Here is a 20,655-nt window from a genome sequence, read left to right on the forward strand (position 1 = left end):
GTAATTCGTTACTGTTAACACAAAATTAAATTTCTGACTCAAGGTTTTTCAACTCTACCACTAATCTCATTATGGCCGAGGTCGTCGATCCCAAAGAGCAGTTTCGCTTGATTACCAGAAACCTTCAAGAATACTTGAATGGCCAAATCATTGAAAACGTTTTGCAAAATGAAAAAAGACCAGTGAAAGTTTACTGGGGAACCGCACCCACTGGAAGACCCCATTGTGGTTACTTTGTGCCAATGGTAAAGTTGGCCGATCTCTTGAAAGCAGGATGTGAGGTGACTGTGCTCTTGGCAGATTTGCATGCCTTTTTGGATAACATGAAAGCACCATTGGAAACTGTCCAGTTTCGTGCTCAGTACTATGGAAAATTAGTGAAGGCTATCTTGAAGTCCATCAATGTTCCTATTGACAAGCTCAAGTTTGTGGTCGGATCGTCGTACCAGCTCAGCGAAAAATATACAATGGATCTTTTCCGGTTGTCTAACATCGTTTCACAGAACGATGCTAAGAGAGCAGGTGCTGATGTCGTCAAACAAGTGGCCAACCCATTGTTGTCTGGTCTCATTTACCCCTTGATGCAAGCATTGGACGAAGAGTTTTTGGATGTGGATGTACAATTTGGAGGTGTAGATCAGCGGAAAATCTTCGTTTTGGCTGAAGAAAACTTGCCTGGTTTGGGTTACAAAAAGAGAGCACATTTGATGAACAAAATGGTTCCTGGCTTGGGACAAGGTGGTAAAATGAGTGCTTCCGACCCTAACTCCAAGATAGATCTTTTGGAAGACCCAAAGGTTGTCGTCAAGAAAATTAATAGTGCATACTGTGCTCCTGGTGATATTGAGAACAATGGTCTCATTGCTTTCATCGAGAACGTAATTCTTCCAATCCAGCAGTTGCACGCAGGCAAAGACGAGGGTGTGTTCAATTTTTTCATTGATAGACCAGACAAATACGGTGGTCCAATCACCTACACATCGTTGGATGAATTGAAGGATGACTACAAGAATGATAAATTATCCCCTGTGGATTTGAAGTCAGGAGTATCAAGTCAAATCAACGCTTTATTAGCTCCTATCCGTGCTGAGTTCGACGCTGACCCAGAATTCCAGGATTTCGAAGCTAAAGGCTACCCTAAAGAACAACCAAAGGAAGTGAAAAAGGTGAAAAAAGTGAAAAATAAGGGAACCCGCTACCCAGGAGGTGCTCCTCCAGCCAAGGACAATGCTGAAGCTAATGCAGTGGCAGAAAAGTTGGAATCAACCAAGGTATCGGACCAATAGAGTATTAAGTAGAGGTGTAAAGGTTGCAAAAATACGCACCCGCACACCCGTAATAAACAGAACCAATCAGGTTTTGCGCGAAGTGAAAATCGACTTCTACAGACTCAAAGAGCAAGACAAATAATGGTAAGTAGCCACGCACTCGAGGAAAGTGGCTGGTGTACATGAAGGATGCAACGTAATATGAGAATTTACCAAATTGAATTCTTGTGGCTCAAATAGAGACGAAATGGTGAAATTGGGAGGAGTGAAGACCGTGAAAAAGTTGAAAGAGAGGGAATTGGAAACAGGGTGCAACAGAAGAGCTCTGAGCGTGGTAGACTTTTGAACAGTCGCGTTCACTGTCCTGATTTACGTTTTCAATCCCTTTCCTCTTCAAATTACCGAAGCATAAAGACTGAACTTTGAGATTATTTCAATGGCTGACTTTCATTCAACTCCAACTTGACCTTAATCTTTGTCGCTTTCCACAACTCCAAACAGCTCAAACATACTAACACAGTTATCTGGTCTTTTTCAGAGAAATTCCATTTTCGTCGCTACCATCTTTGCTGGTGCATTCGCTTTCGAATCGTCGTTTGACGTTGCTGTGACCAAGTGGTACGAGAATCACAACAAAGGAAAGTTGTGGAAAGACGTCAAAGGCAAGTTCATTGAGGGAGGCGATGACGACGACGAGTAGCTGAACATAACAATGCATGTAGAGATTAGAAATTGTAGATTCTAAAAGAAGCCGAATAAAGACAAGAAAGTATACGATAATCTACTTTTGCTCAAGAAAGTATTCGATAATCTACTTTTGCTGAAGGTACTACATTTCAATATAATTGATTTTTCATTTTTCAAATCGCAATGCAAAGTCGCATTCTTTTCATTATTCACATAAAATATTAACCAAATACTCTCCACACCATGGCAGTAATTAACCAACCCAACAGTCAGATACGACTCACTAATGTCTCCCTCGTACGAATGAAGAAGGGAAAAAAGAGATTTGAAATTGCATGTTACCAGAACAAGGTTCAAGATTGGAGACAAAAAACGGAAAAAGATCTTGACGAAGTGCTTCAAATTCCTCAAGTATTTACCAATGTTTCCAAGGGCCAGATAGCCAACAATGACGATTTGAAGGCTTGTTTTGGAAGCACCAACGTTGATGAGATCATTTTGGAGATTTTGGATAAGGGAGAGATCCAGTTAAATGAAAAAGAACGCAGTGCCAATTTACAACAAAAACAGAATGAGTTCTTGAATATAATCTCCACAAAGTGTATAAACCCGCGTTCCAAGAAACGGTATCCCCCGTCAATGATTCAGAAAGCATTGAACGAAGTAAAGTACCATGTTAATCCTGCCAAACCCACAAAAATTCAGGCTCTTGAAGCCATCAAGGTATTGATAGAGAAACAGATATTTCCCATTGCGCGAGCCCAGATGAAGGTTAAGGTTGTCCTAGCCAATAAAGTGAAGAAACAGGTATACGATGAGCACATCAAGCCATTGATAGACAAGATTGAAGATGAGCACCAAGACGCCAAGATGTTTGAGTGCATTGGTATAATTGATCCTTTTAACTACAGGGCGATAGTGGAACTCCTTCAAGGCGAAAATGCCAAAGTTAAGCAAGGGGAAGGCAGCATTGAAGTTATAGATATGGCTGCGGTGAAGGAATAAAATGCAAAAAGGTATAGAATGAATAATGGAAAAACCGTAGAATAAATAAAGGAAAAAGCCATAGAATGAATGCAATCGAACGTGTTTTCTCCAGTTGTCGTTTGCTACTCTTATTACTATATGTGTATTTTTTCCAAGTTTTGTCTTCTCCATTTCAGTCCCATTCCTGTATGGCCTTAGTAGTCTCACAAAATTTTCGACTCGAATCTCATCTCATTATGACTGCCACTCTCCCCCAATTACCCAGCGGTATTGACAGCTTCAAGGTCGTAAGCAAGTACTCCGAGCCCGTAAGAAGGCCCGTGGAGCCTGTAGGCCGTTATTTCTTGGCCCATGCTTCCAGAATCATGAGAGGACACACCTGGTCCGAATACGAAAAATTGGAAGCGGAAAGAAACGTCAAACAAGTCGAGCTGGACAACGACGACGACATTGGTGACGAAGAACAAGACGAAGAATTGTTGGAGCACGATCCAAGAGAATGGAAAACCGCCGACTTGTATGCGGTTTTGGGATTATCAAAGTTGAGATACAGAGCCACCGAAGATCAAGTTAGAAGGGCCCACAGAAAGCTGGTGCTTAAGCACCATCCCGATAAGAAGTCTGCCAGTGGCGGATTGGACCAGGACGGTTTCTTCAAGATTATTCAAAAGGCTTTCGAAGTGATGATGGATCCAGTTAAGAGACGTCAATATGACTCGGTAGACACCAACGCTGATGTGGTTCCTCCTCCTGCCAAATCCAAGTACGACTTCTTTGAGGCATGGGGACCTGTCTTTGCTAGTGAAGCTAGATTTTCAAAGAAACAACCCGTTCCTTTGTTGGGCACGTTAGAGTCGAGCAAGGAAGAAGTGGATGCTTTCTACGCATTCTGGGGTAAGTTTGACTCGTGGAAAACCTTCGAGTTCAAGGACGAGGATGTTCCCGATGACACTGCCAACAGAGACCACAAGCGTTATATCGAGAGAAAGAACGTTTCCAACAGAAAGAAGTTGAAGCAAGAAGACAACAAGAGAATCATTGATTTGGTGGAGAGAGCTTATAGTGAGGATCCAAGAATCAAGTTGTTTAAGGATGCTGCCAAAAAGGAGAAGGAAAGAAAGAAATGGGAGCGTGAAGCTGGCTCCAGAAAGGCCGCCGAGGAGGCTGCTGCCAAGAAGGCCGCTGAAGAAGAAGCCGCCAAAAAAGCTGCTGAAGAAGCTGCTTCCAGCAAGGTCAATGCTAAGAAAGCTAAGGAGGCTGCTAAGGCTGCCAAGAAGAAGAACAAGAGAGCCATCAGAGGTTCAGCCAAGGAAGCCGACTACTTTGGAGATGCAGGTAAAAGCGCTGATATCGAGGCCGATATTGACACCATCATAGAGAAGTTGGACGACGTTCAATTGGGTTCAGTAGCAGGCAAAGTTAACGGTGCCAATGCTGATTCCGTTAAACAAGTGATTTCAGAAACTGCTTCTGAATTGATTGGAGCCGGCAAGCTTGAAAAATCGTACTTGAAGTACTTCTAAGCTAGATGAGTCTTGATAAATTTCTCAATTAGTACAATAATCTCGTAATCATAACTACTCTTCGTCCAACTGCACACCCTGTTTCAATGGAAGTGCCTTCATGTGATAATGCTGCTTACGCTTCTCCTCAAAGCGTTTATGCCTTTCTTCCGCCGTCAATTGCTTCGATTCTTCCTCCTTATCGTCATCGGATTCTTCCTCGTCGTATTTTTGATCCGGATCAACATATATCAGCCCACCATTCAAAGAGTCTTGTGGAGCTGATTGCTTGTCGAGCTCGGATTCCCCCAAATTGAAGGCGGGAATATCTATCTCGTCCTCTTGGTAGTATTCTCCATCAGGATTGAACCCGCCAGTATAAGGAGTCTTGGGTTCATCTATCTTCATCGTAGCACACTTTTCTTGCTCGGTTTTATACAAGTTAATTTCGTCCCATTTGAGGTGTTCATTGTTTCCATTGCCGTCTGCTCCATTTCCGGTACTCAGTTTTCTAGCTTTAGCGATTTTGGCTCGAATCTCATCTCCCTTTGACGACTCGCTTGCCAAATTGGCATTGAGCATAGTATTCCTAATAACTTCCTTCCTGTCTAGCTCGTCCGCCAGCTCTCTGCGTTCGCGTTTCTCGTCTTTGTTGCGCAATATGCCTCTTGGTTCTGACATATTTTTCGGTAGCTACTTGACAATCAGCCAGTCATCGAATCTGGGGACACTTGGGTGCTGTATGCAGTATAAAAGTGGGCTCGTCTGCAGGCCGCCAAGAGGTCTCTGCAGGACGATTCTCATCTGCACCTGCTTGTGAGGCCGCGCCTATAATTAGTGTTGACAGTGACGGCAAACAGGACACTTACCACTCGTCAAAAAGTCTTAATTTCAACGCCAAACCATCATTGCTTCACTAGGGTGTGCTGAACTAGCCTAGAAGTCACCACTCATATTCATATACGTTTTCGTGGTTCATATTTGTCAGCCATGGGCCAAACGTTCAGTTTTACAAATATCTTTTCCAAGCTATGGGGAGTTAATAAGGAGATCCGAATCTTGATCTTGGGTTTGGATGGTGCGGGAAAGACTACGATTTTATACCGGCTTCAAATGGGTGAGGTGGTGACTACCAAACCCACCATTGGGTTCAACGTTGAAACGTTGAAATACAAAAATCTCACATTAAATATATGGGATTTGGGCGGACAAACGTCCATCAGACCATACTGGCGGTGCTACTACTCGAATACTGCCGCGGTGATATTCGTGGTTGATTCTACTGATAAGGAACGTATCGATATTGCCTGTAAAGAATTGCATACCATGTTGAAGGAAGAGGAGTTGTTGGATAGTGCTTTGTTAGTGTTTGCCAACAAGCAGGATCAAGCAGGTGCCATGTCGGCGGCAGAAGTCTCACAGGCATTAAATCTTACCGAATTAAAAGACAGAAGCTGGAGTTTACGTGCATCAAGTGCCATCAAAGGTGAAGGGTTGACTGAAGGTTTAGACTGGTTAATGGATGTGATAAAAGATGAACAGTTGTGATAGGTCTATATATTTAATGCGGATTGCCTACAGCTGCTGTATAGCCTTACTGGTAAATCTTCTTGTTCTACAAGGTTTAGTGCACACAATTTCTACTTCACCTCGTGCTCCTGGACTCTTTGAAGGATGGTTTTGATCATTTCGTTTCCTATGGTGTTGGCTTCCGAAAACATGGGTTGGAAGAATTTTTGCGTTTCTTCAAATTGTCTTCGGTACAAATCAAAGTTTCCAAACGATATTATGCTCGACCATTTTCTAGCTGCAACCGTGAATTCCAAGTCGTCGTGTCTGAAAATGGAGTCTTTTACCGCAACATCGATACACTCGTCGAGGAGTCCAGGGGTACAGAACAAGTATTCAGTAACACCCAAGAATATTCTGAACAATGGAGTCGAGCAGATAATATGGTCATAGGGTACAATCCCGAGCTTGAACCAACTATCCACCATGGCCAACAAGGACAAATGGGAATTGGGCTGCCGGCCGCCAGGAGGTACCTTACTCAATGAGAACTTTTGGAGCAAATCATCACTTAAGAGAAGTTCATGGTCTATTATATGCTTGAACACATAATCTTTGGCGGCGTGCAACCGAGCGCTCAATTCAGCTTTCTTTCCCAGGATCATCAAGGTGAAAAGTTCTGTCGTGGATTGAGCATATTGCAATACTTGACCGTGGGCAGAAGGATTGGTTATAGCCAAGCCGGCATAAACGTGCCACTTATTGGAATAGATTCTCAACGAAATGTTAATCTTGGCATTTTCAAGACCTCCCGTCCACCGGGGGGTTTCCCAAGGATACTGGTCGATTTCTTTCCAAGCCGATCCCATCGACAAGAACGCAGCATGGGTAACGGCCTGAGTATCAGCGGTAATTTTGTCATGTTCCTTCGCCGACAAATACACCATTTTGGAGTCAAGGCAGCTCATAAGCGAGTCCACAAAGGAAATGTTGTCGTTGTTGGAAACTCGGTGTTCAATGATCACCAATGGCTGGCCCGTGGTATTCACTTTGGGTCCATGAAGTGAGTGCACAGATATGATATCGATATCTTTGGGAAGATGCTTCTCGAATGCCTGGATTTCAACCTCCTTGCACGATGTTTGACCTCCAACAGCAGCACCGTACTTTGTAGAAGGTCCATATTTTGCAACTATCAGTTCGATATTTTCTGCTTCCACGCTGTAGATAATATAGTCGGCCAACCGAGACACATAATGACCATTGGGAAGAACTTCGAACTCATAGTCTTTGTATTTTGCTTTTGTTTCCTCATACCTGTCTTCTCTGTCGCAACCAATGACTTTCCATCCTGCTTGGCTGAAGCGACGGGCGTAGAGAAACCCCATATCTCCCAAACCTATGATACCAATGGTCTTGGATTTCTTGCATATGGGTTCGTTACTCATAGTTATTACAAATTGATATACAAGAAGGCAAGCTGGACTATCTTAATTCCCCAATGTATAACGGCTTTGTACAAGAAGAGCTCGTACAATTGTCGCGAAATCCGCAAAGTGTCTGCGAAAGTTATTCACAGCCGTTCATGGTGAAAACATTAAAGGGGTACAGCGCGCCTGGAAAAGCATTTATTGCGGGCGGGTACCTTGTGCTAGAAGAACGGTTCAGTGCCTATGTCACGGCATTGTCGTCTCGAATGCATGCTGTGGTTGAAGCCAAGTATACCGAGAACCAGCCAAAAACAATCACCGTCAAATCGCCTCAGTTTGCTTCCCTGGAGTGGAATTACACCATTGACGAGAACTTTGAGTGCCACGAGAAAGAGGGACTCAAAAATCCTTTCATAGAGGCAACTATCTTCACAGCGGTAGCATATGGAAGTCTGAGTCTGTCCTACGATATTGTCATAACGCTCTATTCGGACCCAGGATATCACACTCAAGATGACACTACAAAGAAGACGACTAGCGACGGATCTCGAAAATTTCTTTATCACGAAAAACCTATTAATGAAGTCGAGAAAACAGGCTTGGGTTCGTCGGCAGGGTTGGTGACAGTCGTGACAGCTGCACTTCTCTGTTTTTTCAAGAAAGCCAACGTTGATGAAATACAAGATCAGATTCACAATTGTGCTCAGATCGCTCATTGCCTTGCACAGAAAAAAAGTTGGATCTGGTTTCGATGTGGCTACTGCAGTCTACGGATCAATTATCTACAACAGATTTTCACCAAGAGTTGTGAATAAAATTTACCAAGACAGGTTTTTTGAAGACAAAACACCTACGACTAAAAAGGCATTTGTGGACCACTTGACATCTGTTGTGGATTCCAAGTGGGAGTTTCGTCATGCGGCATGGGGACTTCCTCCAGGCATTCGCTTGGTGATGGGAGATATCAAAGGTGGGTCCGAAACTCCTAAGCTTGTTTCCAAGGTACTCAAATGGCGAGCTGAGAACCCCAAGGAGAGTGACGAGCTATACAGCAAGTTAGAGGAGGCCAATAGTCAGTTTATTCTCTCGGTAGTTCTGCTCCGACTTCTTCACAGCCAAGACAAAGAGACCTACCAATACTGGTTGGAGAAACTCACCCACGAAGCACCAGTCGCTAAAAATAACCCCTTTTATGGCATTACCGAAAGATTCACGACCATCAGAAAGTATCTTCGTGAACTCACCAAAGTCACTGGAGCCGAAATTGAACCTCCAGAACAGACAAAGCTCTTGGACGCCTGTACGACAATTGAAGGCTGTTTAGGTGGTGTGGTTCCTGGAGCTGGGGGCTACGACGCCATTTGTCTTCTTATTGCCGAGAAAGCAATTCCATCATTTGTTGAAAAAACAAAGTCCGATTCTAGGTTCGCAGCGGTATCCTGGTTGAGACTACACGAAGAGACCGAGGGACTCAGAAGTGAAGACCCCAATAGCTATGAGATATAGACCGTTTGGATCACACGAAAATATCAAAAAACAACACAGAATTACTAAAAGTCGTCATTAAGGTTTAATCATGACCTCGCAATAATGGCTGTGCCTGATCATGGCGTGCGATGAGCGAGATCGATTTTGTGGGGTCGAGCATAAATATAAATTGAACGTTAACCAAGTGAAAAATATTTATTAATCCATATGGAACCACATAAAAGCATCAGCATAGCACCTTCACTCCCAGAAACACACCACGACGATGCCAGCTCGAATTTCTTTCAATATGCCAATATTTCACCAGAGAGGAATAAAGAGTATGAGCTTCAAGATACTACTGAAAGTTACATTGCCGAGTCTGAAACCACTCAAAACCCATATATAAGGGGCGCCAGGATATTTATGGCCATATCAATTGTATCGGCCTTGGTTTTGTTAGCATTTGAAATTTATATCTATGCCGTTATCAATCGCCACAAGGAAAAGCTTGGTTCAAACGCTCGATATACTGAGCTCTCGATATACTTGGCGCTATTCATATTCGCATCAGTGTTCCAGATATTGCTCTCTTATATTGGAGTAAGGTCCAAAAACTTGCTTCTACTCACCATGCTCTGTGTGTTTTACTGCGGTATGTTGATCTACACTGGCATTCAATACCAAGAAATTTCCGAGTTCGTTAACGTGGTGCTCCACGGTGCATGGAAACGAGCTACCAAAGGTGTGAATATCACCGCCATTGCTGTCATTGGAATTACCTTGGTGGCTCAAACGTATATGATTTTTGGTGTGCTTCGCAAACATGTCCAGTGGATTCGATACAAGAAAATTGGAGCAGACCCAAAAATCAGACAATTGTATTTGGTGTACCAGATCCACCGATCGCTTCTTATGCTCAACTTTTTCTTTTTTTTAGGGTTCACTGTGCAATTCATTGTCATAATGGTGCGAGACAAGTCTTCGGTCGAGTTCATCTTGACGGTAATTGTGTTGCCGATTACAATCCTTTTGCTTATATTTTGTGACTTTGCAATCACAAGAGAATTGGTGTGGGCTGCACTTGTTGCAATTGTCATTTTAGCTTGTGGATGTGCCTATGTGCTTTTCAAAACTATTCGATTATTTACCAAGTACACCTCGGCATACCATTTCGGTTTCAAGCCCGGTTCCTACTTTCCCGGAAGAAAGTCTCTTGTCACTTTTGGAGTCTTAACTTTGGTTCTACTTTTTGCAACCATAGGTCTTGAGTTGTACTTGATTTGCAACTTTCACAGCGGATTGAAAGATATTCTTGGTGATTCGTACCTGAAAGTTTCTTGGGGTAAATCAACGAGAGATGTCGAGTCTGAGGAGTCTCTAGAAATAGATTAGTATTTTGCATACAGCTTCACAATGCCGCTATCGTTTTCGTAATTCGCGCCGTATCAGAAACGGCTCTCATGTAATCTATAAAGGAGCAAATCCAAAGGAGCAAATCTTAGGGAGCACAATTTAAAATTATGACTTCCAAAGAATCAGAAGTTCTTCCTGGATACTACAGAGAGCGTAAGCTGGGCCATTGGGCTCGTAGAGCACTTTTAGTACTCTTGACAATTCTGGGGCTTATCTTCTTCACAACCAGTCGCAACTTTATCAAGGACTTACCATCAACATCCGCGGTAAAAACTGCAATTGAGGAAGCAGCTAGAACATGGAGTCGTCCTCATGAGCCTGACTCGCTTTGTCCGCTCGTAAAGAAGGTGGATCCCCGCTCTTTGTTGTATAATAATGACACCATCAATACCATTTTACACGATGAAACTTTCAGAAACGAATCCTTGAAGAAGCTCTGGAATGCCGTCAGAATTCCTACCCAGGTCTACGATGATCAGAAGAACCCCAATTCCACCGAAACACTTGAAGAATTGTATAAGATTGAACCTAGGTGGAAACCTTATGAACAGTTCCATAAGTACTTGGAAAAGACTTACCCTCTTGTCCACAAACACTTGAAAGTAGAGCATGTGAACAAATTTGCTCTCGTATACACATGGCAGGGTTCTACTGACAAAAAACCTATATTGTTGACGGCTCATATGGATGTAGTGCCAATTCAGGAAGAGACCCTAGACCAGTGGAAGTACCCTCCATTTGAAGGAGGTTATGACGGCAAGTTCTTATACGGTCGAGGAGTGCTGGACTGCAAGGATTTACTCATTGCTCTACTTGGTACAGTCGAATTGTTACTCAAAGAGGGTAAGTTCAAGCCTGAAAGAACTATAATTCTCGGTTTTGGTTATGATGAGGAGTCCGCTGGTACTGGAGGTGCAGTCATATCAAGACACCTCTTTTCAAGGTATGGTCCTGATTCATTGTACGCACTTATAGATGAGGGAGATTCTGGGTATATGGAGGTGGATGAGAAGACCAGAATAGTTATTCCTGCTACCGGAGAAAAAGGCCATTTAAATTCACTTATTGATTTATTCACACCTGGTGGCCACTCTTCATTTCCCCCGCCGCATACTCTGATTGGTCTTTTGTCGAAACTTGTCAGCAAAATTGAGGATTCCGAGTTCGAGAGCATTCTTACTCCCTCCAATCCAACCTTAAAAGAGTTACAATGCCTTGCAGAGTACTCGTCTGTCCTTGACAAGGACTTGAAGAGCAGTATTTTAAAGGCTCACATGGATGCCAGTGCCAACAAAAACGTCTTGGACTACCTTGACAAAGACAAAATTCTCAGGTATTTGGTAAGGACATCTCAAGCTGTGGACATTATTGGTGGTGGAGTAAAGTCAAATGCGTTACCCGAGCATGCTTCAGTGTTGGTAAACCACAGAATTGCCGTGGAGGAGTCGGTGGAGTCTACTAGACAAAAGATAGTGAACCAAATTTTGGAGCTTGCAAAGGAATACGACTTGGGGGTTCTCGTGGACGGTAAAGAAGTCAAGGAAAAGACAAAGAATGGTCACTTCGTATATACAACAAACGAGCCATTGGAACCTGCGCCAGTGACACCTATCAATGATGAGGTGTGGCAGACGTTTGGCGGTTCCTTAAGGTATTTGTACGAAGAGCTCTTATTCCCTGAAGAAGACAAAACTTATGTCGTTTCACCTTTCCTTTCCATTGGAAACACAGACACAAAGTCGTATTGGGACTTGACAAGAAACATATATAGATACGTTCCAGGACTCACTGATTTCGATGCTAACGTGCACTCAGTCAATGAAAGACTTGAGTTTGACGCCCATTTGCTGGTGATTGCCTTCTACTATTATTACCTTCAAGTTGTGGATGGTGTCAGTGACCCTAGTTAGAAATTTTATGATACTTTGCAGCCGTAATATTATTTACCTGTGATTCAATTTGCAGCCGTTTTGCAGCCGTTCTTGGGTGTGCGATTCACAGAAGTGTTGCGAAACCTCATCTCAATTTTCAATTATTCCATCAACGGTTCCACACCATGCCAACAGAATTAGAGGAGCTCGTTTCTTTTTTGCACAGCCCACAGCCGGCTGTCGTACAGATAGCATTGGATAACTTGGTGGGCTACTCTCAAAGTGCTCATCAGCAAGTCTTTGCGTATGACAATTATACTGCGATTTCTGATTTAAAGAGACTTTCCAAAGACAAAGGAAAGACTACAGTAAGCCAGTCGGTGACCATCTTGGCTAATCTATGTGATGACGTCAAGATGCGGTCTCTCATAGTGGAAGATGTGGATTACTTGAAATTTTTGGTGACGTCGATTGCAAATGTGAAGAATACCAATGCTGACTTGATGTGCATTTTGTTGGTAAATTTGGCTAAAAACGACAACATAACTGCAATCTTTAACATCAAGGTGGAAAACGACGATGAAACATTCAAGTCTTCGAAAGCGATGGACTGTCTTATGGATTGCTTCGTCAAGGGCTTCGATAGATCTCTCAATAAGTATGCAAACTACGACTATTTGGCATATTTCTTTGCAGACATTTCTCGGTTTACTGAGGGAAGGAACTACTTCGTCACCGAACAGGAGTACGATGGTGTTGTTCCCATTTCCAAATTGTTGGTCTTCACCGAAAAATACGACTCCAAAATTAGAAGAGAAGGTGTTGCTTCTACGATCAAGAATTCTTTGTTCGACACAAAACGTCATATCGACTTTTTAACCGATGAGTCCATAAACTTATTGCCTTACATATTGCTTCCAATTGCGGGCCCTGAAGAAATTGACGAAGAGGACATGTTCAATTTGCCTGAAGAGCTCCAACTTCTTCCCTCGGATAAGCAGAGAGATCCCGAGGACTCTATAATATGTGTGCATTTGGAATCGCTACTTTTGCTCTGCACGGCCAGAGAAGGACGTGAATACTTGAGAGAAAAGGCCCGTTTATACTTTGATCAGAGAGTTGCATAAAGCTAAGAGCTCCGAGCAAATAGCAGACTTGTGTGACCGATTGGTGCAAATGTTGCAAAGAGACGAGGCTCCAGTAGAAGAAGTTGACGACGAAGACGACGAAGAAGATGATGAGATTGTGGAGGTGTTGTAATATATTTATAGAAGAGGAAAAAAATAAATGTGGATTTTATCTTTGGTATATGCGATTATTTTATTACTTCAATGCTCCTCCTTCAACACCAACATTCCATTTGACAACTTCAAGTTCTGCTTGACAATATTAATGATCCTGAGCTTGTTGTCAGGATGAGCATAAACACGATTTTTAAGGACAAGCAATAGTTGCTTCGTGGTGAGTGGTTCTTTGCGAACTATATTAAGCACTTCTTCCACAGTAACAAGGTCGTTATTAGGGCCCGCAGAATGCAAATCCACACCACTGGGTGGAGTCGGAGATACTGATTTGTTCTCCTCTAACTTCACCTTCTTCGAAGGCAGAGGAGCGGCCATTTCTGCCTGCCTCTTGAAGCCTTGTGGGTTCCAGTCTCCTTTGGGGAATCCACTCAAGAAACCCACAGGTGCTTTGATCGAAACGAATGAATTGCCAAGGTCAGTAGCGTAGAAGGCACGGCGTCCAGACAACAGTTGACTGCCGTCGTCTTCTGTCTTCACCGCCGTTTCATCATTTTCATCGTCGTCGTCGTTTTCTATGTCGGACCTGGAAAGATAAGGATTAAGACCATCCTCGTCATCGTCATCACTATCGTACACTCCTCCCTCTGTTTTGTTGAGCACCTTCCGCAACTTTTTACCTTCTTTGTCGACCTTTCGAGATTTTTCGGTTTCGAACAAGTCGTCCAAGTCATCGTCTGCATCAGCGTCCGACTGGCCGTCGAAGTGAGCTGCTTTCAACTGTTCTTTTTTAACCTTTTGTTCGGAGAGCTTGTTCTCCTCTTCGTCACCATCCATGATGGGTGCTTCCTCATCATCGGCAAACTCTTCATCGAAATCTAAGTCATCATGGTCTGAATCTCTATCATTCGAGGTGGATCCACCCATAACGGTCCGCATTCGGCTGCGGCTATTACTCATCGATTGGGATGAGCTTATATTGCCAAATCGTTGGTCAGGAGAAGCCTCTGCCGGATTATCTTCCATGCGCTTCATCAACCATCTCGGCACCGCCGATTTCTTTTCCATCTTCGCCTCTGCCTCCTCGAGGGTCAATGTAGTATATTTATTTCTTGGGGTGAACCGATACACCTTTTCTGCGGGTATCATTTTGAACCCATCTCGATCAAAGACAAAGAGAACCTGTTGGGTGTCCGATGACCCTGCTTCGTAGTTACCCACGTAGATGTTCTTGCCATCGTAGTCCTCTATAACCCACGGATAAAACTCCTCGAACCGTAATTTTCGCTTGGATTCATCCATCAAACTGATCTGTCTGGTTTTACGTTTAAACATATTTTTCTTGTTTTTTCGTCCGCCACCATCGGGTGCCACTTGTGATAAATCCATCTCCTCTTCGCCTTCACCATTTACGGGGACTTCCTGTGCTGCTCCTTGCTGGCGTTTCTCTTCTATTTCTTTTCTTGTTAGCTGAAACTGGATATTCTGAGGATCTTTTCTGTGTAGCCGAACTGGTTTTGTGAAGTCCTTGACGATATTGACATCCTGCTTCGACTGGAACTTCATAATATGGAACCTGGCATCTTTCACGTCTTCAATGGTGCAACACCTGAGGGGAATTTCTTGCCATCCATCGTTGGATTCTGACTTTACTGGACCTTCTTTCTTTACAGGAGATGCACTCATAACTCAGTACGAAGTGTGTGGAAGTGACTACAAGTGGGGGGAAGGGACTAGAAGTGACTTGAAAGTATGTTGTATGAGAAATGGAGTACCGAATCGGTGCCGCGCACGACCGATAGAGGAGACTGGCTGCAAGTAGCTGAACATTAGGGGAGGTTGTAAGCCGCTGATACTGAGTAGATCACTAACAGTTGTTAAGCTTTGTTGGTCCCGAAATTACAATTGGTCATAAAAAGTGATTTTTTTTAAATTTTACCGAATTTTTCAATTTCACCAACCCCAAGAATCATTAGTGACAATTGAGTTTCTTTATGTTTCTTAAAAACAATAATGTAACCTTACATTCAAACCGAAGAAACACCTATCTCAATCTCTATCTACTCTAAACTCACTAAAGCATTATCTTTTGGTCAATCTCTCGCTACCCCACGCTTCGGACCTGTCGCCGGTACCGGCGCGACTGAAAAATCTGACTAACAGTCTCTGATCGCTTCTTCTATTTCACTCAATGTCCATCGAAGTTGAGGATCTCGACGTAGACCAGCTTGCTGTGAGCGAGCCTCCTCCACGGTATGTGGGATTTGTAGCTGGGGTGTTCTCAGGTATCACAAAAAACGCCGTGGGCCATCCGTTCGACACCATCAAAGTGCGTTTACAAACTGCACCACCAGGAAGATTCAATGGTACTATGGCATGTGTATGGCAAACGTTGAGAAACGAAGGAGTTGCAGGATTCTACAAGGGATTTACACCACCATTGGTTGGGTGGGTACTTATGGATTCGGTGATGTTGGGATCTCTTCACGTTTATCGTAGATACGTGAAAGACAATTTTTATCCCGAGGAGAAACGACTTCCTCTCATGGGCCATATTATCGCCGGCTTGGGATCCGGCTGGACAGTGTCGTTTGTCGCTGCACCCATTGAACAATTCAAGGCTCGATTGCAGGTTCAATACGATGCGAAATCTAAGATATATTCTGGTCCTATCGACGTGGCTACCAAGTTGTATAAAACCTCTGGTATTCGCGGGATATACAGCGGATTGCTCTCCACCATGATTTTCAGAACAAACTTTGTGTTCTGGTGGGGCTCATACGAAATCTTCACAAGGTGGTTTGAAGATAACACAAAGATGTCCACTCCATCCATCAACTTTTGGTCAGGAGGACTTGCTGCAACGGTCTTCTGGGTATTTGCATACCCCTCCGATGTCATCAAGCAAACAATCATGACAGATAGTCCCATAAGATCGCAAAAGAAGTTTCCTCGCTGGATCGATGCTGCAAAGTACATATACAACCAACAAGGCTGGAGAGGGTTCACTCGAGGATTTGGGCCCTCAATTCTCCGTTCGTTCCCTGCCAACGCCGCCGCATTGGCTGCGTTTGAAGCTGCCATGAGATTTATGCATTAATAGATATTTTCCATTTCGTTTTTCCTTACTCTTCTTTCGCTCTTTCCCATGGCTTTGTACGCTGCTGCTGCACCGGTTTGCTGCTTTTTTCAGGTAGTATCGTATCAGGAATCTCTTTTATCCCTGGAACTGGTTTTCCTGCAACGATGAGTTCTACAAGTTCTTGATAATTGGAAGAATAAGGGGCTTCCAGTGCTTCTTCTTCTGATGCGATTTCTTGAATTTTAGGCTCAATTTTGTCAACATTTTTACCTTTGTCGTCCACATTGCTGTGCAATTTCCATTGCTCGTAGTCGTCCAAGTTGAATATATGGCCTGTCTTGCTACAAAAGAAGAAACTCTTGGCTTGATCGATTAACTGTTGGCGGTCCAATGCTGGAATCGAGGTGATAGATGGGTCTTGTTCCTGCATGGATTGTAAATGATTGTCCATTATTTGGGCTATACCTTCTTGGAACTCAGTAAAGGAATCCCAGTCATAGTTTGCGTACTCTTTATAGACCTCTTCTTGTGGGTTTGACATTGTGATGCTTGAAATTGAAAACTAATTCGCACCCGCATTTTGACCAATACCTGCAGAACCAGAGACTATTTATGGTATTAATGATTTCTGTACCGTTCCTCTTGGAAATTGCCTTAGCACTTCGAATAGGATTCTTCTTGTTTGGATTGTACCAAGATGAGTACATGGTGGTGAAATATACTGACATTGACTATATGGTTTTCACCGATGCGGCACGATACGTAGCTGTTGGAGCTTCACCATATATGAGGGAAACTTACAGATATACTCCTCTATTGGCATGGATGATGTACCCCACATCATGGGGAGGCTGGTGGTTCAGTTTCGGCAAGTTTGTGTTCATGGTGAGTGATCTTGTGACGGGTGTAATTGTGCTTCGAATGCTACAAAAAATCAGAGTTAAAGGTGAGCCATTGAGTCACAATAAGTTGATCATATTGTCATCTATTTGGCTCTTGAACCCAATGGTGATCACCATAAGTACTCGTGGGTCATCAGAAAGTGTTTTAACGGTGATGATCATGATGGGATTGAGCATGGCTATGAATAACCAAGTCATTGGTGCTGGTATCTGGATGGGTTTGGCTATTCATTTCAAGATATATCCCATCATATATATCCCCAGCATTATGTTATACCTTGCCAAGTATAACAGGGGATTTTTTCCCACAATACCAATTGTCAAGTGGATCAATGCTAAGAATTGTACTTTTGCGATAATAAGTATTGCAACCGTGGCACTTCTCAACATTGTAATGTACCAGATCTATGGAATGGAGTTCCTCGAACACACCTACCTATACCATTTGACCCGGGTAGACCACAGGCACAATTTTTCAGTGTACAATGTTGCGTTGTACTACAAGTCCGCCATGGCTGCATTGCACACAATTGACCTGGATCCACTCCTCTATTCAATCACAAAAAACTTGGAAAAATGGGCGTTTGTTCCGCAACTAGGATTGTCCATTTTTTTGATTCCTTTGATCTTTGCTCAGCAAAACTTGGTTTCATGTGCCTTCATTCAAACATTTGCATTCGTCACATTCAACAAGGTCATGACCTCCCAATACTTTATCTGGTTCCTCATCTTCTTGCCTCATATGCTAGCCACCTCCAAACTATTGACTTCAAGAAAGTATACTGGAATTTTCATGTTGGCCCTCTGGATCATTACGCAAGCATTGTGGCTCTTAAATGCATATAAGCTCGAGTTTCTCGGAGAAAGTACGTTTGACTTTGGCTTAACTCCTTCGGCTTGCCTCTTCTTCCTTTGCAACTGCTATATGCTAGGCGTTTTCATCGAAGAATCCATCCCCATATAAGTGTACTGCATATGACCTGGCATCGGTCTTTGAGTTTTCAATTCGCATTCAAGTTGATAAACTTCTCTGCGAATGTCCAGATTAGAGCTCTACTCCCCCGAAGGTCTTCGTGTGGACGGGCGTCGATGGAATGAGCTCCGTCGGTTTGAGTGCAAAATCAACACTCATCCAAACTCTCTGACGGGTTCGTCGTATGTAGAACAGGGCAACACCAAAGTCATTTGCATGGTAGAAGGACCTCTGGAACCTGAAACCAGGTCACAAGTCGATGTGAGTCGAGCTACAATCGAGGTCAATATAGCTGTTGCCAGCTTTTCAACAATAGAGCGAAAAAAACGGTTGAAAAATGAAAAACGAATCATAGAACTCAAGGCCACAATGGAGCGCACGTTCGAACAAAGTGTAATATGCAAGCTCTATCCACGGACGGTGATAAAGGTGAATCTACATGTGTTGGCGCAAGACGGAGGGATGTTGGCAACGATGATCAATGCCACTACGTTGGCCCTCATCGATGCAGGTATTGCCATGTACGACTATGTCGCAGCGGTGGCAGCCGGCTTGCATAACGAAACTCCTCTATTGGATCTCAATACGCTAGAAGAAAATGACATGAGCCATTTGACTTTGGGAGTCATTGGCAAAAGTGAAAAATTGGCGGTTCTAATGTTGGAAGATAAAATGCCCATGGATCGCTTGGAACCAGTACTTGCAATTGGAATAGCCGGCTCCCACCGTATACGTGAGTTAATGGACCAGGAAACGAGGCGCCACGGCGAAAGGAGAGTGAAGAGAAAGTAGAATATGTAGCATAGAGTCATCACGTGACATAATAAAAGCATACCGAAGATAAAGAAGATGATACAACCGTACGATAAGAGAATGGAAGTGGGTCTTTGACAAAATGGTACGCAGCACCTACTTCGCCACAACCCTCATCATACAAGTTTTGTACGTGACTTCAAAAAAAAACCAAAAAAGAAAGGAAGAAAGGAATTGACACGGACAGGAATTGAACCTGCAACCCTTCGATCTGGAGTCGAAAGCTCTACCATTGAGCCACCGCATCACCCTTGCATAACTTTGGCTAAAGTAGTCATAAGACGATCACACCGGCTAAGCACAGTGTGCGTTCACCGACAAAACCCGGTGCGTGTCAAAATCTCCACATTCCATTATAGTTTCTTCAGTGGAACACTTTCGGTGCGCAAACTGTTTGCATTTTATTTCTTCTTGCAAGTAACACCTACTAGTTAACAAAAGTTACAGGAGACTGTAAACTATTTTACTTTAATACTGGCGTCTTCGAGAGATTTTTTTAGTTTGTTTTGTTGATCACCGCACTTTGATCCATGTCTTACCGAGGCCACAACCAATTTAACAACCAATTTGGACCTGGAGGTCCTTCCCCTGCTGGTATTCCACCTCATATTGGGCCGGTGGTACCTGCAAAGTCATCAATGGAACAATTTGAACAATTTTCGAAAAATGTTGAGGACTTGATCGATCAATATAGTCGTCCGTTGAAGCCATATGTTCCCTCGATTGGTCGTGCTTTTATTGTTGCGACCTTTTATGAAGATTCGCTTCGTATTTTCACCCAGTGGAGCGAACAAGTATATTATTTGCACAACTATAGACATATCTGGTGGTGGCTCACAGTATTGTTTTTGTTGACCAACATTATCACCATGGTTGCTGCTCTGACGATGTTGGTGTTGCGCAAAAAGCCTGAGGTCTCGACTATTGCTCTTGTATGTGTGGTTGTGTTTCAAGGGTTGTTTTACGGGTTGATGTTCGATGGACAATTCATCTTGCGAAACTTGTCGGTGGTTGGAGGATTGATTCTTGCATTCTCCGACAGTTTGGTTCGTGACAAGAGATTGATGTCTGTCGCTGGGTTGCCAATGGTTAAGAACCAGGACAACAAAAAATACTTTTTGCTTGCAGGCAGATTATTATTGGTTTTATTGTTCTTGGGATTCGTATTCTCTGCTAAACTTTCCCTTTTCAGAGTCATCGTTATTCTCGTGGGATTTGCCGCTTGTGCCTCCATCATCGTCGGCTACAACACCAAGTTCGCTGCGTTCGTGTTGACAGTATTGTTGTTCTTTTACAATGTGTTCGTTAATCAATTCTGGAAGTACTCATCCGGCGATTCCAACCGGGACTTCTTGAAATACGAATTTTTCCAGACCTTGTCCATTGTTGGAGGCTTGCTCATCATTGTCAATGCCGGCGCCGGCGAGTTTTCCTTGGATGAAAAGAAAAAGATCTATTAGTTTTCATAGTAGACTCATTTATTAGTATTACCCATCGTAGACTTTAA

At 43.3% G+C, this 20,655-nt stretch overlaps 19 protein-coding genes and 1 non-coding gene across 20 annotated transcripts; 14 read left to right on the top strand and 6 right to left on the bottom strand. All coding sequences in view use genetic code 12, as the record gives it.

Annotated features, from left to right (window-relative positions):
• Positions 1 to 71: 71 nt before the first annotated feature.
• On the top strand, positions 72 to 1,286 carry TYS1 (tyrosine--tRNA ligase; the record flags this gene model as incomplete). Its single annotated transcript, XM_001484616.1, has 1 exon — positions 72 to 1,286. One exon carries the CDS (start codon positions 72 to 74, stop codon positions 1,284 to 1,286), a length of 1,215 nt encoding a protein of 404 aa, XP_001484666.1.
• Positions 1,287 to 2,198: 912 nt separating this feature from the next.
• On the top strand, positions 2,199 to 2,960 carry PGUG_02396 (guanine nucleotide exchange factor; the record flags this gene model as incomplete). Its single annotated transcript, XM_001484617.1, has 1 exon — positions 2,199 to 2,960. One exon carries the CDS (start codon positions 2,199 to 2,201, stop codon positions 2,958 to 2,960), a length of 762 nt encoding a protein of 253 aa, XP_001484667.1.
• A 65-nt stretch (positions 2,961 to 3,025) lies between these two features.
• On the top strand, positions 3,026 to 4,465 carry ZUO1 (zuotin; the record flags this gene model as incomplete). Its single annotated transcript, XM_001484618.1, has 1 exon — positions 3,026 to 4,465. The coding sequence occupies one exon, from the start codon at positions 3,026 to 3,028 to the stop codon at positions 4,463 to 4,465; it is 1,440 nt and encodes a 479-aa protein (XP_001484668.2).
• Positions 4,466 to 4,519: 54 nt separating this feature from the next.
• On the bottom strand, positions 4,520 to 5,125 carry PGUG_02398 (uncharacterized protein; the record flags this gene model as incomplete). The annotated part of the gene is made up of 1 exon (XM_001484619.1): positions 4,520 to 5,125. One exon carries the CDS (start codon positions 5,123 to 5,125, stop codon positions 4,520 to 4,522), a length of 606 nt encoding a protein of 201 aa, XP_001484669.2.
• A 309-nt stretch (positions 5,126 to 5,434) lies between these two features.
• On the top strand, positions 5,435 to 5,992 carry ARL1 (Arf family GTPase; the record flags this gene model as incomplete). The annotated part of the gene is made up of 1 exon (XM_001484620.1): positions 5,435 to 5,992. One exon carries the CDS (start codon positions 5,435 to 5,437, stop codon positions 5,990 to 5,992), a length of 558 nt encoding a protein of 185 aa, XP_001484670.1.
• Positions 5,993 to 6,084: 92 nt separating this feature from the next.
• Positions 6,085 to 7,401, bottom strand: TYR1 (prephenate dehydrogenase (NADP(+)); the record flags this gene model as incomplete). Its single annotated transcript, XM_001484622.1, has 1 exon — positions 6,085 to 7,401. The coding sequence occupies one exon, from the start codon at positions 7,399 to 7,401 to the stop codon at positions 6,085 to 6,087; it is 1,317 nt and encodes a 438-aa protein (XP_001484672.2).
• PGUG_02401 (uncharacterized protein) lies at positions 6,119 to 6,406 on the top strand (the record flags this gene model as incomplete). Its single annotated transcript, XM_001484621.1, has 1 exon — positions 6,119 to 6,406. One exon carries the CDS (start codon positions 6,119 to 6,121, stop codon positions 6,404 to 6,406), a length of 288 nt encoding a protein of 95 aa, XP_001484671.2.
• A 53-nt stretch (positions 7,402 to 7,454) lies between the features above and the next one.
• Positions 7,455 to 8,198, top strand: PGUG_02402 (uncharacterized protein; the record flags this gene model as incomplete). The annotated part of the gene is made up of 1 exon (XM_001484623.1): positions 7,455 to 8,198. The coding sequence occupies one exon, from the start codon at positions 7,455 to 7,457 to the stop codon at positions 8,196 to 8,198; it is 744 nt and encodes a 247-aa protein (XP_001484673.2).
• Positions 7,605 to 8,099, bottom strand: PGUG_02403 (uncharacterized protein; the record flags this gene model as incomplete). The annotated part of the gene is made up of 1 exon (XM_001484625.1): positions 7,605 to 8,099. The coding sequence occupies one exon, from the start codon at positions 8,097 to 8,099 to the stop codon at positions 7,605 to 7,607; it is 495 nt and encodes a 164-aa protein (XP_001484675.2).
• Positions 8,056 to 8,889, top strand: PGUG_02404 (uncharacterized protein; the record flags this gene model as incomplete). The annotated part of the gene is made up of 1 exon (XM_001484624.1): positions 8,056 to 8,889. One exon carries the CDS (start codon positions 8,056 to 8,058, stop codon positions 8,887 to 8,889), a length of 834 nt encoding a protein of 277 aa, XP_001484674.2.
• Positions 8,890 to 9,078: 189 nt separating this feature from the next.
• On the top strand, positions 9,079 to 10,245 carry PGUG_02405 (uncharacterized protein; the record flags this gene model as incomplete). Its single annotated transcript, XM_001484626.1, has 1 exon — positions 9,079 to 10,245. One exon carries the CDS (start codon positions 9,079 to 9,081, stop codon positions 10,243 to 10,245), a length of 1,167 nt encoding a protein of 388 aa, XP_001484676.2.
• A 128-nt stretch (positions 10,246 to 10,373) lies between these two features.
• PGUG_02406 (uncharacterized protein) lies at positions 10,374 to 12,176 on the top strand (the record flags this gene model as incomplete). Its single annotated transcript, XM_001484627.1, has 1 exon — positions 10,374 to 12,176. The coding sequence occupies one exon, from the start codon at positions 10,374 to 10,376 to the stop codon at positions 12,174 to 12,176; it is 1,803 nt and encodes a 600-aa protein (XP_001484677.2).
• A 146-nt stretch (positions 12,177 to 12,322) lies between these two features.
• Positions 12,323 to 13,264, top strand: HGH1 (Hgh1p; the record flags this gene model as incomplete). Its single annotated transcript, XM_001484628.1, has 1 exon — positions 12,323 to 13,264. The coding sequence occupies one exon, from the start codon at positions 12,323 to 12,325 to the stop codon at positions 13,262 to 13,264; it is 942 nt and encodes a 313-aa protein (XP_001484678.1).
• A 201-nt stretch (positions 13,265 to 13,465) lies between these two features.
• TFG1 (transcription factor IIF subunit) lies at positions 13,466 to 15,064 on the bottom strand (the record flags this gene model as incomplete). Its single annotated transcript, XM_001484629.1, has 1 exon — positions 13,466 to 15,064. One exon carries the CDS (start codon positions 15,062 to 15,064, stop codon positions 13,466 to 13,468), a length of 1,599 nt encoding a protein of 532 aa, XP_001484679.2.
• Positions 15,065 to 15,569: 505 nt separating this feature from the next.
• Positions 15,570 to 16,478, top strand: PGUG_02409 (uncharacterized protein; the record flags this gene model as incomplete). Its single annotated transcript, XM_001484630.1, has 1 exon — positions 15,570 to 16,478. The coding sequence occupies one exon, from the start codon at positions 15,570 to 15,572 to the stop codon at positions 16,476 to 16,478; it is 909 nt and encodes a 302-aa protein (XP_001484680.1).
• A 25-nt stretch (positions 16,479 to 16,503) lies between these two features.
• PGUG_02410 (uncharacterized protein) lies at positions 16,504 to 17,001 on the bottom strand (the record flags this gene model as incomplete). The annotated part of the gene is made up of 1 exon (XM_001484631.1): positions 16,504 to 17,001. The coding sequence occupies one exon, from the start codon at positions 16,999 to 17,001 to the stop codon at positions 16,504 to 16,506; it is 498 nt and encodes a 165-aa protein (XP_001484681.2).
• Positions 17,002 to 17,072: 71 nt separating this feature from the next.
• PGUG_02411 (glycosylphosphatidylinositol-alpha 1,4 mannosyltransferase I) lies at positions 17,073 to 18,326 on the top strand (the record flags this gene model as incomplete). The annotated part of the gene is made up of 1 exon (XM_001484632.1): positions 17,073 to 18,326. The coding sequence occupies one exon, from the start codon at positions 17,073 to 17,075 to the stop codon at positions 18,324 to 18,326; it is 1,254 nt and encodes a 417-aa protein (XP_001484682.2).
• A 72-nt stretch (positions 18,327 to 18,398) lies between these two features.
• PGUG_02412 (exosome non-catalytic core subunit) lies at positions 18,399 to 19,127 on the top strand (the record flags this gene model as incomplete). The annotated part of the gene is made up of 1 exon (XM_001484633.1): positions 18,399 to 19,127. One exon carries the CDS (start codon positions 18,399 to 18,401, stop codon positions 19,125 to 19,127), a length of 729 nt encoding a protein of 242 aa, XP_001484683.2.
• Positions 19,128 to 19,323: 196 nt separating this feature from the next.
• On the bottom strand, positions 19,324 to 19,395 carry PGUG_05936. The gene has a single exon. It is a non-coding gene; the product is annotated as a tRNA-Trp (tRNA).
• A 283-nt stretch (positions 19,396 to 19,678) lies between these two features.
• ERV29 (Erv29p) lies at positions 19,679 to 20,608 on the top strand (the record flags this gene model as incomplete). The annotated part of the gene is made up of 1 exon (XM_001484634.1): positions 19,679 to 20,608. One exon carries the CDS (start codon positions 19,679 to 19,681, stop codon positions 20,606 to 20,608), a length of 930 nt encoding a protein of 309 aa, XP_001484684.2.
• Positions 20,609 to 20,655: the final 47 nt, after the last annotated feature.

The sequence above is a fragment of the Meyerozyma guilliermondii genome, genomic scaffold (assembly GCF_000149425.1).
Source record: "Meyerozyma guilliermondii ATCC 6260 scaffold_3 genomic scaffold, whole genome shotgun sequence".
Classification (NCBI taxonomy): Eukaryota; Fungi; Ascomycota; class Pichiomycetes; order Serinales; family Debaryomycetaceae; genus Meyerozyma; species Meyerozyma guilliermondii.